Source organism: Mesitornis unicolor, unplaced genomic scaffold (assembly GCF_000695765.1).
Source record: "Mesitornis unicolor isolate BGI_N332 unplaced genomic scaffold, ASM69576v1 scaffold43676, whole genome shotgun sequence".
Classification (NCBI taxonomy): Eukaryota; Metazoa; Chordata; class Aves; order Mesitornithiformes; family Mesitornithidae; genus Mesitornis; species Mesitornis unicolor.
In genome coordinates, this window is record NW_010191106.1 from 956 (window position 1) to 15555 (window position 14600).

Here is a 14600-nt window from a genome sequence, read left to right on the forward strand (position 1 = left end):
TTAGTAAACTTCGATGATCAGAAGCTGGTTTTCTTCCTCTTTCCCCTCCAGTTTTGTAAGTTCAGTGCCACTGTCTTAAAACTCTGGTTACCAGTACTCCAGTTACTCAGTTTTTCTGGTTTTACTTAGAAAGCCTAAACAGTTATTTCTTCAGAGGGACTTGTGTTTAAGATTTGATGGTGCTGTATTAATTATTACACTATTTAGTATGTAATATTTATTTCATTACAGGTCTTGGATACAAAAGACGTACAGGTATTTAAAGTGACCGCAAATGGACAGGATGCAAAATTTGTCTTTGGAGAAAAGCACAGTTTCAAGGGAACCCCCCTGGAAATCACGCTGCCCTTTGAACTAAGAAGGTGCACACTTTTGCCTGTTCCTTTATGTGGTTTCCAGAATGCAGTGTATAAGCTGTTTGTCTGCCTTTAGTGTCGTTGTGTAAAGTTTATAAAGGGATCTGCAAATTAGGATGTTGCATGTATTTGGTGCGTGTGGTCTTGTGGATGAATTGAATATTTGACTTTCGTTACACAGCCAAACCTTTGGGAGTCTTTGTACCCATCCCCAGGTATTACATCATGTACAAAATGACTTGCTAAAGTAAGCAGTGAAATTATGTGTAATGCATCACAAATTTTCCAGTGCTTCTCACCTCTTTCAACTACCTGGTTTTTGTCATGGTCAGAGATGCTACAGCATGGCGCATATGGAGTTACAGACCCTGTTTTATTTTCTTTTATGCAAGGACTAATCCTGCTTTATTGTAGAACGGCAGTTACCACTATGATTAGATCGAAACACCTTTTCAAATAATAGAAGTTTTATTGTATTGACTGCACTAAGACCAAGTCCTTAAAAATTAGAACTTGAGTTTTGTCAGCATGATGGAGGATGAACTAACCATAATCTACCTCTTAAACTGCAAGAATTAAAAAGTTGTTGCCAAATTACGCTAGTTTGTTTCAACAGTTTGCTTTACATATTGTAACTCACATGTCAAAGCTGACAGCTGTGATTGTATAAAGAGGTTCCCTTGCCTGAATAAAATTGTATACAAAGTTGCAGCTTATTGTTTTGCTTTCAAAAAAAGCAAAAAAAGTTACTACCGCCATAAAGTCACGTCTGCTTTCTGTAATTTTTTTCTTTTCTCAGCATTGGAGAAATTTAGAAACACAAATAATGTGGAAGAGAAAGTAATGTACAATAGCTGTCCCTTCTGGGTAAACACTTACTATTTCATATGAATCTGAACAAGTTAAATACTTGAACTGGCCACAGCAGAAACATAGGCCTGTTTCTTTTGTTTGACTTTCAGGTTTTTTTTTTATTGCTAGATTTCCTTGTAAGGAAAAAAAAAAGCTACAAAGAGGAAGCTAAAAGTCATAATTGTAAGAATTTCTCATTTTGTCTGACATATAGTCCCCCATGTAAATCTCAAGAAAACAATGACAGGAAAGGGTAGGAGTTATAACTGAAAGTCTGACTGTTCACTAAGCAATGTGCCTTATGGTAATACAAATTGTCTCTTTTCTTGTCAGATATGTACTTTGGAATACAGTTTATAAACCAGATACATATGCCTGGTCAGCTTATCTAGTGGCCAACTCCTCTGATTAGCTAAAATTTGTTCTGATTTATGGTTGGGTTGTTAATTCCAGAGTTGCATGTGTAACTTGGAACTGTCAGATAACAGAAGCAAGTACTTCTGTTTGCTTTTGGTGTCAGTGGTGGTTTTGATATGTTTCTAAAAATGTATGACTGTGTCAGGTTTCTGTGTGTTCTCTTGTTAGCAAACTGACACCTGTCTTGCACAGAGCTGTTAGTTATTACACCAGTTCTGAAACTCTGAATAAAATTTGACCATTTTTTATTTTTCTTTTTAACCCTAATGTTAATAGGGGCTTTCAGTATTTACTATTTTCAATATTTTTACTATTTTCAGTATTTTTCTGTTTAAGGATGATACTTGCAGAACATCAGCTGCAAAATCTATTTTCTATACTTACAGAATACACAAATACTATGTTATTAGGGAGTGTTTGTTCTTATATAGGCTTCATACACTTGTTTCCTTGGTTGGTGTTTTTATATACTTACAAGTAAAACATTAGATAGTTGTGACAAAACTATATGTATGTGGCTGGTCTAAATGTTTTAAAGAAAAGTCCATAGTCTCCTTGAAGGGAGGAAAGAAAAAGTCTCTGGTTAGTAAAAGCAATAATAAAACAATAATAAAAGTGTCTTGGGACATTAAAGTTGAAATAAACCAGCTAATTTTTACTATGACAGTGGAAAGGGAAAAGTTGTTTTCAATATGCTACTTGTTCTTTTTTTAATGCTTTTGAGACAGTGCTGCAGATCAATTTTCCAGAAATGTTTGTAGAGGAATTTCAGTAGTGAACAGGAGTTGTGTCAAAACAGTCTGAGTATATTCTTTCTCATACAGGGGACAAGAAGCAATTGTCGAAATCTCTTTTGAAAGCTCTCCAAAGTCTTCAGCTCTCCAATGGTTCACTCCAGAGCAAACTTCTGGAAAGAAACATCCATTTCTCTTCAGCCAGTGTCAGGTTAAGTGGATTAGTTTTTTGTTTTTTTTTTAAAAACAAACTTCTTGTTTACATGCCACTGTAATTCACCCTGGTTTCCAAAGAGTCGGAGAGGAAGGCAAGTAGGGAAAAGTACAGTAGCCCATAACTTCTAATTGCGTGTGTCAAAGGTCCTCAATGAAAACACTTAAGTCAGAATATTGCTGAGATTTTATTATATGTTTGCAATTTAATGGTTCCAGAACTGCTTTACCCTCTCTGGTATTCTGGTTGAAGAACGTGCAGTCCTTTGCAATCGGTGTGTGTGGCTATTGGTCTGTCATTCTTACCATTATTTTTTTAGAAAACCTTTAACTGTGAAAACTACTATAAGCTGTGAGTGATAGGAAGTACTAGTTTGTAGACAATGAATTATCTGGAGGAGTTGTATAGATTTCCAGTATAATATATTAGTTTGATTTATTTCTAGTCCTCTGCATTAGAAAGACTCTTATGTTTTAACTTTATTGGTAACTTTCTCTCTCTCCAGGCTACCCACTGCAGAGCCATCCTTCCATGCCAAGACACACCTGCTGTGAAACTAACATACTATGCAGAGGTAGGTGAAACTATGTCTAACTAAAGACAACTACTAAAACTGGTGAAATAGGTGTGGCCTAAAATAAAAACAGAGAATATTGACTTTTAGCTTAATGTAAGAGCCAAAACCTTCTTATCTTCCCTGTACACTCCTCTAGCTCTACCATTTTATTAATGTATAATTTTTCCCCCATTTATATGTAACTTTATTTTCAAAAGAAAAAATTACATGCTGTAGTAGGAAAGAAATATGTTCTTAAACTAGGAAAAGCTGACAGTAAGACAACAGAGAGTGTCGTAAAGTAAAAATACCTGAAATTACTCTCGCGTATGCCTTAGGTAGTATATTCTGGCACATAGTTGGGGATTCTTTGTAGTCTTGGCATAAATAGTCCGATTGTTTTAAGGAAGCAGAAAGTGACATGTGCAATGGGACATTACAGTTCAGTCATCTGAAGAAAATGAAACTTAACTTCTATCAGAGGTAATCCTTTTGGTTAATTAAATATTGCCAGCCTTTAAGACAGCATTTTCTATATGCCGTATATTCTACTTGATGGAGAGGACTTAGCCCAGATTTGTTCTGTTGTTACTCTTTTTGCTGTCACTATTTCTAGTACGTTGTATAATCCTATGTGCCAGCTGAGTTCCTCATAGCCGGGTAATCTTTCAGGTATCTGTTCCTAAAGAGTTGGTGGCTCTTATGAGTGCCAGTCGTGATGGAGAGATGCCTGACCCAGAGGACTGCAGTCGGAAGATCTACCGTTTCTGTCAGAACGTAAGTGCTCCAGGCTGGCAAACAGATGCCTGAAGTTTTATTCATAACTCCTGCAGTTCACTATCACTTCAGATATCGTTTTGGTGTCATTGATAAATCGTGTGACTTACGATGGGTCTTTGCCACTCTAGAAATATGAGGTATTATGGATCTCCAACTATGAAAAGTTAACCAGTAGGTGCTGGTGATGTTTATTGGTTGTTTTGGGCTGCTGAGGGACTGAATCAATGCAAGGAGGGATGGAATTGTGTGACTATGGGAGAGGGGAGGGGAGCTTACTCTGAACTGCAGCAGCTGTTGGGTTGATTTGGCTGTTACATGAAACCTGAGAGTGACAAGAGGGGAAAGGAAAAAAAACCTAGTCACCTTATCTGTGAGCTCTTAAATATTCAGTGTTCTGCGGTCTCTGTGGAGCCAAAACATTTGTCACTCTTGTTCTAGTGTGTAAGGCTGCTATGTTGTATGTTATCCAGAGCTGTATGTTATCTGGAAGTAGACTGTTGATAAGTTTGAACCTGTACATGGAATAACATTTAGTCTAATTGAAATTATACTACACTTTCCAATATAGAAAACCATTAGATTAGTTTGTTAGAAAAAACATGTGTTTCACTAGAAGAAAGAGACAAACGCATCAAGATCTTGGATATGTATGCGTGCTGAGCTTACTTGCGTGGCCAGGCTGGCAAGAAGTGCAGTGGAGAGCAGCCTCTGTAAAAGTGAATTTATAACCCAACAACCATTGAGATTTGAAGTCATTTCAAAATTTCAGATTAGCAAAAAAGCTAGCAATAAAGCTCTCCCTGCATGTTTCTCTTTCCATAGCATTTAATGGAACTGGAATGCATATTGAAAACTGACTTTCTTTTGAACAGTAACCAAAGCAGTGGCATTTTTGTATGCTCTTATATATGCACATTTTTTTCAAACAGTGATGTTACTTACAATTTTGTGGCCTTAGCATGAAACATCTGTGAAACAAGTGCTTGTAGATAAAGGAGTATCATGTGGGGAGAAAAAACAGTGCCTTTGTTATAACATAGGGCAGGAAACTATGGTGGAAATGTGCACACTTCTTTATTTACATATTCCTTCTTTGACAGAATCAGTGGTGTTGATAGCTCACATTACAAATAAAATTTGTGTTTTCTTTCCCTCATATTCTCCATTAGGTTCCCATACCTTGCTACTTGATTGCTTTAGTGGTTGGAGCTTTAGAAAGCAGGTGAGTGAATCTGCACAAAATATAAATATTAATAATCATAAATCTTCAGAGTTGTATCTCTTTTGGTCTTTTTTCTCGTTTTAAAAGGTCATAGAGGTTCAGCAACCTATTTATTTGTATCAAACTGCACATATTGTGATTCACTCCTGCATAATTTTTTCCATAGAATATACTTTGCTGTAAGTTAGAGAGATACTATGGAGAGTTTGGAATTTATTGGAACCACTAAGAGCTTTTTGTAGCTTGGGAAATAGTATCTTTTTCCTCTGGTAACAGATAAAACCTTGTCATGTACAAAAGGCAGAAAATGATAGCTTCAGCCTTGTTGCTCATCTGCACAAGGATGTGTTAATTTAGCCCATAATAATGCTTTCATATTAGAGCTTTACAGCATTCTAAAATCTGTAAATGTGTTTCCTAGTTATTTGTCCTGAATAGTGGATATGTGTGGTTTGTTTTGTTTTCTAAAGCTTTAGTTTAGCAGTGGAGAGGAAAAAGAGAGAGAAACTCCAATGAGTTTCTTCAGCAACATGGGTTATTCATGAGCACAGTTAAACATATACTCTCTGCATTAGTTTCCCATAGAATTATTTTCTGTTCATAGTCTTAGCTGCGTTTTTACTTTCGACAGAAAGATTGGCCCAAGGACACTGGTGTGGGCTGAAAAGGAGCTAGTGGATAAATCGGCCTATGAATTTGCTGAGGTGGGTAATTAATAAAAAATGTTTGTGAACTGACTGTTTCACATAGTAGTGGAAAAGGAACACACTGTAGTTCAGTATTTTCTTCATCTGTAGCCCTCCTTTCTCTACCTCCCACCCACAAGAATGCTGTTTCTCTATCACAACACAAAAGTAATATGGAATGTAAATACTGATTCAGCCTTGTACTCATTTTGCATGTGGGACGTCCCAAGGTAAACAAGAATGAAGTGTGGGATCAATAGCTTATAACTTGTTCATTGTTTGTAGTCAGAAGTCATGTTAGAAACTAATGTGAATTCTTGTTTCAGGCTGAAGCTATGCTGAAAACAGCAGAAGATTTAGCAGGACCCTATATATGGGGACAGTATGATTTGTTAGTCTTACCGCCTTCTTTTCCTTACGGTGGTATGGAGAATCCTTGTCTTACTTTTGTAACTCCGACACTATTGGTAAGTGCAACACTGACAAAAGTCAGCTTTTCCTTAGGCCTTGCTTATATTAATCCACAAACTGGCTTAATCTTTCCCCTAGAAAGAGCTGTAAATGTTCCTACCTCCTTTGTAGTTTCATGTATGATACCAAGCTCCATTAAGTGGTATATTTTTACTTGTACTGACAACTGCCCTTTTCTTTATTTTTAGGCAGGTGATCGATCTCTATCAAATGTAAGTACAGAATAGGTTAATGTCTTCAAGTAGAACACAACTTGAAGTTACATCTTAACTTCCTTGTTAATAGATATCTGAAAACTTGGTTTCTGGTTCATTGGGGGAGTTAAAAGTTAAGGCAGTAATTGAAGAATTCTTAGAAAGTGAGTTTTGTTTTTAAGTAAACTCTAGAAAAACTGGAGACATACCTATTTTGTGCAATGAACAGATGAAAATAACGTGGGTGTCTGTATGCGTAAGTTACTGACTGAATTTAGCTACTCAGTAGCTGTTTTCTTGTCCTTTTATTATATTTAAAAACCACAACTGAATGAAACTCATTGAAATTGTTTGTAGGGATCTTCTTCCTCTCTATGTCCATGCACTAGAAATTGCTTTGTGTACTCTTTTCTTTCAAAAGAGGAAATCATGAGTATGATTTGAGTAAATTCTGTTGTTTTTTTTTCTGGAAAGTTGAGTACTCTGGATGCTGTTTTATCTCGACTGATAGACTGCTGGAAAAAAAAAAGAATATGATTGTCTTATCCCAAGAATACAGAAATATTTGATGTGGATACTTTTTAATATACATCATTATCCTTCTAGGGGTAATTTTTTTCTTCCTGTCTGATATTTTAGAACATCCTAGCACTGCAGGAGTTGCTTAGATAAGGCAGTAGTACTAGTGCATCACTTTGCACGGATCAGGTATTCTGCAGTGTGATTTCATAAGCAGGTACCTGCACTGTGCTACCAGAAGAATTACTTTTGTTGATCTGTGTGGCTCTATGACTTGCAGGCTGCATGTTCAAAATTACTTCTGGATAAGGTTCTGTAGTATAGTGTTAGTCCTCCAAATGAAATTTGTATGGATACGTTTACAGAGCTGTGAATGCTAACTGGCTTTGGGAATGTAGTGCAGTAAATGAGATCCCATTAGGATTTTTACTTTCTTTTGGGATTTGATCATTCATTTTCCAGAGAAGTCTAAACAGTAGAGCTGTCATTGTTTTCTGTTTTAGGTTATCGCTCATGAAATCTCTCACAGCTGGACAGGCAACTTGGTAACAAACAAAACATGGGAGCATTTCTGGTAGGTGTGATTTTCAATGCAGTGCAAATCATATTTTAAAATTAATCTCTAAAGAGACCAACTGAATTCATTTTGCCATCCTACCAGTGCTGACTTTATCAATGTCTTTCCAGGCTGAATGAGGGACATACTGTATACCTGGAACGCAGGATTGGCGGTCGGTTGTTTGGTGAGCAGTTCAGGCACTTTCAAGCCCTAGGAGGTTGGAGGGAACTGCAGAATACAGTAAATATTTTTAAAGTAGTGATAACTTTATGTTTAAGCATACACCTAAATAAGTCAATTTCATGTGTCTTCCACAAATAAGACTTGTCTATTCCTAGCTTTCTTATTAGAGGATGATTAACTTTGATTCCAAGGTATATTTTCTCTTCCCAAGCTTAATATACTCAGAGATTGGATAAAGCTTTTTCACAGAATCACAGAATGTTAGGGATTGGAAGGGACCTCAAAAGATCATCTAGTCCAATCCCCCTGCCGGAGCAGGAACACCTAGATGAGGTTACACAGAAAGGCATCCAGGCGGGTTTTGAATGTCTCCAGAGAAGGAGACTCCACAACCTTTCTGGGCAGCCTGTTCCAGTGCTCTGTTACTCACTGAGAAGAAGTTTCTTCTCAAATTTAAGTGGAACCTCCTGTGTTCCAGCTTGTGTCCGTTACCCCTTGTCTTATCATCATGTCACTGAGAAAAGCCTGGCTCCGTCCTCGTGACACTCACCCTTTATATATTTATAAACATGAATGAGGTCTCCCCTCAGTCTCCTCTTCTGCAAACTAAAGAGACCCAGCTCCCTCAGCCTTTCTACATAAGGGAGATGCTCCACATAAGGGAGATGCTCCACAGTTTAAAGCTGTTTTGTAAGGATGAACATCTTTTCAGACTCTCTTGGTTGTTCTGGGTATGGCTAAACTGCAGAATTATCTGTTAGCATACCAGTAAGCAGCTGAAAGCTTGTTGAATTTCTCTCCAAGCATGACCAAAATTCCCAATGCCTTATGCAAGTAACCGATTACTTTTTTTCCTGTGTGCTGCATTGTAACTGAGGATGTTGCTAATCTGTTACTGTCTAGGAGGGTGGTTTATTTTTTTTGTGTTAAGATAGCATAGTTAAACTTTAATTTTCAGATTTCAGCCTGTAATAGTAGATCTTCCGCTCATTCAGTTTGGTGATGCAGTTTACCTGGCTTACTACAAGTATTTTCTCATTATATTTTATGCTTTATACCACTCATTTCAATTAAGTAGTTTAAATAGTTTGTTAATAAAGGGATAAATATAGTTTACTAGGTGCTTGTGATTATGACAGTCATGAGGAGGCTGCTTTGAGGCATGTGGAGCACAGAGTGATTGAACTGAACATGCTTCTGTTTGATATGCAGTCAGACACTAATAAAATGAGGAAAAAAGCTTAGTAAGTTATGTTCTGTGCAGATTCGGAACTTGAGGAAAAAGAATGAGAAAGAATGCTTTGAAATGAGACCATCTTAATTTTGGATGGATTATACCTTTATAAATAGGATTAGTAGTGCTTTGCAAGAGTGCTAGTTTTCATATATGAATATATTTTCTTGTGTTTTTGTCATAGATAAATACTTTTGGAGCTACAAATCCTGTAACTAACCTTGTCCCTAACCTGAATGAATTAGATCCTGATGCTACCTATTCATCTGTTCCATATGAAAAAGGCTTTGCTTTGCTTTTTTACCTTGAACAACTTCTTGGAGGACCAGGTAAGTGTTTTTCAGACTTTATATATTACTGCTCCCATTTTAATTTCAAACACTGAAACATTTGGTTTTTTAACTGTTAGATGTCTTCATTGGCTTCCTGAAGGCTTACATTCAGCAGTTTGCTTATAAGAGCATAGTAACTGAGGACTGGAAGAAGTTCTTGTACTCCTACTTCAAGGATAAGGTTGGATAGTATTTAAAACTAATTGCTTGAAACCTTTTAATTATGTAAAACTATGGAATAGCTCAGGAATTACCTTCTTTAAGGACCAGTTGTTTATCTTTCTCTTTATCTCAGGCTCTTAATATGATGTAGTCTGGAATCTTATGAAGATGAGTTTGCATTATGATGCTTTTTGTTGTGTTGTTTCGTTGTTTTTTTTTTCTAGAAGGTAATACTCTCTTTTGAAGTAACCTATATAGGATTCTCTGGTTTAATTTGAGAGATATTAAAAATTTAAAAAAGAAACAAACTATTTTTTTAGGATATGCTTTTCTCTAAAAATAACATTTAAAATTTAATAAGAATTTGTGTTGCTTTGTAGGTAAATGTTCTTGACAAAGTTGATTGGAACTCCTGGTTTCATACTCCAGGAATAACCAGTGAAGCCTGTGTAAGCTGCCTTCTATTATAGTTCCTCTTCTCCAGATTGCATGTGATTTTTCCAGTCATGAAGCAGTTTGTAACCAGGGTGAAAATCTTTCCACAAACCTGTTATTAGAAAATGTCCTAGTACTACATGGAAATTGATATGGATGTATGTAGGAGATAAAGTGTCACTGTTAATATTTTAACTTTTTTATTCTGATGAAAATTCATTTTACTTTGAATACTTCTTTCTGACGGTTTGTTGCAACAACATTCTCTTTTGCAGCTGTAAGTTAGATATATATATATATATATATATGAGCGTATATGCTCAGAAGTATTGGTGATTTTAGGAGTGTCATCTATGCACAAAGTGCTTCTAATTAAAAGTGAAATATATTTTGTTATATTAGATATTTTGTAAATTGTGTTGCAATTGAGTTGGAGCCCACAGGAAGCAAATGCATAGTCATTTGAAAATAATTTCTAAGCATTCTTGTAAAAATATTACTGGAGCTTTTTGTGTTTCCAAGGTGTGATCCTTTGTTTTTAATATTTGACAGGTATGATATGACGCTAGCAAATGCATGTGTTGCCTTGAGCCAGAGATGGATCAAAGTGAGTGGTTTAAGAACGCTGACATGTCTATATCTTGAAAAGCCAGTTCTCTAGATAAAGAGTGAGCTTTTCTCTTCTGATACCTATCATTGGCTGAGAGAGGGTGTATTTATGGTGATGGTTGCCAGGGATTTTGCATTTCATAGATAATGCATTCATCATAGAGCCTGTGGATTTGCTATGACTTCTGTACATGAAGTGCTGTACATATTTTAATAGGGCACACAGCAAGCTTTTTGTTGTACGAATGTAGTAACCAAACTGAGAATATTCTTTTTAAAACTCTGATATTATTATTTGATTTTTAAAAAATGCCAAGGTATCCCTGCATTACTGATTATATAGTATTAGCAATAATTCCACTACATTAGAATGAAACTAGCTTTTCTCATCAAAAACTGAAGTGTATAAATCCTAATGAGTAACTGATATAACACAATTTTCTCATAATTTTAACAGTAAAACTCATACAACTAATGGATTATTCAGCATACCTTCATTTTGTTAGTTCTGTGACTTTTCACTGTACTTGTACATTATCTTTAACTCCCTTGTTTTCAGTGTTACTTTTTATAGAAAAAGTACTTGATTTTTCACTTAACTTTAACAGAAAGACAGTGGAGATAAAAAGATCAGTGTAGAAAAAACAAGGGGAAATTGAAGAATACCAAATATCAGACAGTAGCTGAAGTCCCTCCATTCCCCTTCTTGTGACATCCTGCACAAATGCAAATCAGTGTCTTTTATATGTGGAATGGCTCAGTAGTAAATGTGGATGTCCAAACAAAAAAATACATCCGATTGTACTTTGAAATACCTATTAAAAACTTAAATAACCATTCTCTTTTAGGCAAAAGAGTGTGATTTGGGCTTATTCAGCTCAGCAGACTTGAAGGAAATGTCATCTCATCAGTTGATTGAATTCCTGGGACTGTTGCTTATGGAGGTAAATGCACACCTAGGGTAACACAGAAGCAGACACAGAAAGCCATGTGTGCTTTGGAATTAAGTTGTCCAGCTTCTAAGTTTTGCTAAAATAACCCACTCTCACCATATGTAGTTACTAAAACCTTCAGCCATATCTCCCTAATTGTATATGGCTCTTCAGCTAACAAGCAACATATAGTTTTGTTTTTATCTTTTAATCCAAAATACTCTATAAGATGCTTGAGTTTGTATTTGATGTCATAGCAAATAAGCTATAAAAAACCTGAATGCAAGTACTTTAAGTTTTGAATCTTTTGGTAGTACTGGATGTGGGTCTTTACTAGCATTTATCCCTTGCCCCTCTTCTAATACTACAAGAACGTGAAAGGAACAAATAGAAATATTTGTCATGGTAAGCTTTAAATTCCTTTGTAGCATCTTCTTGAATGAGTCTTTGTATTTTTGAAGTGTGTGGATTGATGTGTGCCTCTGGCTTGCAATTCTGACTTTCAATTTCCTTTTTCAGGATGCTCTTCCAGTGTCACATGTCCAACGAATGCAGCAAGTATATGACTTCAATGCAATAAACAATTCTGAAATAAGATTCAGGTTTGTTCCAGTATGGGCATTTTTCTCATCTTAAATGCTTTCATGAAACATATTGTCCTGCTTCATAAATGATCTGAGACATACTGTGGTGTGGAACTGGTTGCAAGGCTTTGGGGTTTTGTTGTTGTTGTGGGTATTTTTGCAAGTGCATGTGCAGATGTGCGTACCAAGTGGTATTCTGTTCCTTATGAATTGGGTGAATGTAGTCCAGTAGAAGAACTGGAAGTGAGCAGTGTGGATTAGCTGTGCCTTATTTTTATCTGTCATGCTAGCAAAGGAACCTGACAACCTGACCCCTTGTTTTGGGTGTGTTATTGAATAAAGCAGTAGTGAGTCTCTGTGACTCAGACATGCCTGAAAAATCTTGCCAATATTTAATTAGGAACAGGTCTTTTAGACTTGGCTAATCAGTTCTTCTGCTGATGTGCCAGTGCTTTTTAAAACACAACTTGGAAACTTTTTTGTCACGTTTTAATGCTCACTGTTACAAAGGTTTTTGTCTCATCAAAAAAAGTAAATACCAAAGGAAGTTTCTAAACAAGTAGGAAATGCTTCTAGCCAAATGGCTTGATTCTAGTGTCATCCTAATTTCTTCTATTTTGTGTTTACATGTTGTATTTACATGTGTCTGTTGTTAGAAAAGGGTATTGTTAAGGACATAAGTAAGCTTTACAAGTGCCTTGAAATATTGCGTATTTTGCTATTGTTATGTACTTGCATACATTTGCACTAGTAACTGTTATGCTGCCTTAACTAACTTAGAGTTCTTTGTTTCTTACTAACAAAGCTAAGTATTTTAAACATAGGGTGTAGTTTCTGCTTCTTGTAAGAAAGATCAATTTCTCCTTACTTCTAAAACAAAGCAAGCACATTCCAGTTGCTGGTGATGTTTTGTTTGGGTTTTTTGGTGGGTTTTTTGTTTTGGGTTTTTTTTTTGTTTTTTTTTGTGGTTTTTAATAACTTGGTTAAATAAGGCATGTGCTACATAATTCAGCTCTAAATCTGAGTGATGCTGCTGGACACTACTGTAATATAAAAGAAATACGTAGCTGCAGAAAATAATCAGGCCATTTTGGAGAAACTTTGAAGCAACTTTTTTCTGCTTTATAGAAAAGTCTGCTTTTGTAACATGCTAATCGCACACTAAATCTTTTATGTTGAAATGCCATTCCCATAATGACACAGCACTACCCAGAGTGTTTATGGGAACAGAGTCATAAAATAACGAACCACTGCAAATGAAGATAAAAGTGTAAAATTTTAATTTATTGTTTTTCTTCAGATGGCTGCGCCTCTGCATCAAGTCCAGGTGGGAAGAAGCTATTCCTCTGGCTCTGAAAATGGCAACAGATCAGGGCAGGATGAAGTTTACTCGTCCCTTGTTCAGGTAAAAGTAATCTCCAAATTGTAGGAGCTCATGCTGTTGGCATTTTTAGTATAATAGAATGTGTAGTACCTGACTCTGTACATGTCTTTATGTTATGCTTCAAAATTATAAATACAGAATTTTCTCTATACTGTGAACAAGCTTATCTTCAGAGTCACTTTCCAGTTGATGAACTTTTTTACTAGAAGAAAGCTTATTCTCCCAATATGCACCTTAATGTGATGCTTTCAAGGGAAAGGTAAAACCTTGAAAAAAATCCCCATTGTACTATTCTCATAATTTTTGTAATGGTGCTTTTTTTTTCTTTTTTCTTTTACAGGGACCTTTACAATTATGACAAGTGTCGAGATCTGGCTGTCAAGACATTTCTGGAGCATAGAGCCTCTATGCACCCAGTCACATCAATGCTTGTGGGCAAAGACTTGAATCTTGATCAGTGACAAATTTACTGATTTCTTTTAAAATTTCCTGTTGCTGAAAGAAGAGAATGGTTTCACAAACTGCTGATATGCGTGCTTGATTACGCCACAAAATGCTCTGCTGCTTTGGTACTAATTTAGCTTAAAATGGATTTTCCAAATCAAGTTCAGTACTTTCTATTTTGCATTTCCAAGTAAAACAGCAAACTTGCTAAATCTCTGGAATCAGGAGAATGAATTTCTTACAAGCACTTTTTAGAACACAGAAAAGCTGTTCTGTTCTGTTCCTTGATTTGTCAGTCATGGAATTTAAACACATGGAAAACTAATTGGTGGATGGTATGGCTCTATGTGCACAGCTTTCTTTTTCATAGCAACGTGGCTGAAACTTTTAAGTATCTGAAGATTAAAAAATAAATCTTTCCATTGTCTACTTGTCTGTGTATTGATCTGTACAAAAAGTTTTGAAATAATTTTTTGTTGTGGGAGAAATTTTTATTATGGGTCCAAGAGGACTATGAAGACTCAAATGGATCACAGCATTCTGGTGTTAGAGCAGAATTTCCGTCTAGCCCTGTTCGTCATGGCCTTGTTGCCTTAGTCAGTTCCTCACATTAATCACAACATCATGGTTTTACTTAGTTATTCCTATTGGATCCTGTGCTGGATCCTGTGCTGTGCACTAGTACTTGTCTGGATAGAGTTGTCTGAAATACTTCCTTGTTTTTGTTTTTCTTTTAGCAAA

The 14600-nt window shown here is 36.0% G+C and overlaps 1 protein-coding gene across 1 annotated transcript; it reads left to right on the plus strand.

Moving 5' to 3' along the window:
- Positions 1-207: 207 nt before the first annotated feature.
- On the plus strand, positions 208-14284 carry LTA4H (leukotriene A4 hydrolase; the record flags this gene model as incomplete). The annotated part of the gene is given in 19 exon segments (XM_010186634.1): positions 208-362; positions 2450-2570; positions 3079-3147; positions 3802-3906; positions 5079-5131; positions 5763-5835; positions 6144-6284; positions 6477-6500; positions 7505-7575; positions 7689-7800; positions 9162-9306; positions 9387-9490; positions 9852-9904; positions 9906-9920; positions 10459-10513; positions 11364-11459; positions 11967-12049; positions 13332-13436; positions 13756-14284. Coding segments are annotated over 19 exon segments (1701 nt in total), but the record flags the coding sequence as incomplete, so codon positions are not given.
- Positions 14285-14600: the final 316 nt, after the last annotated feature.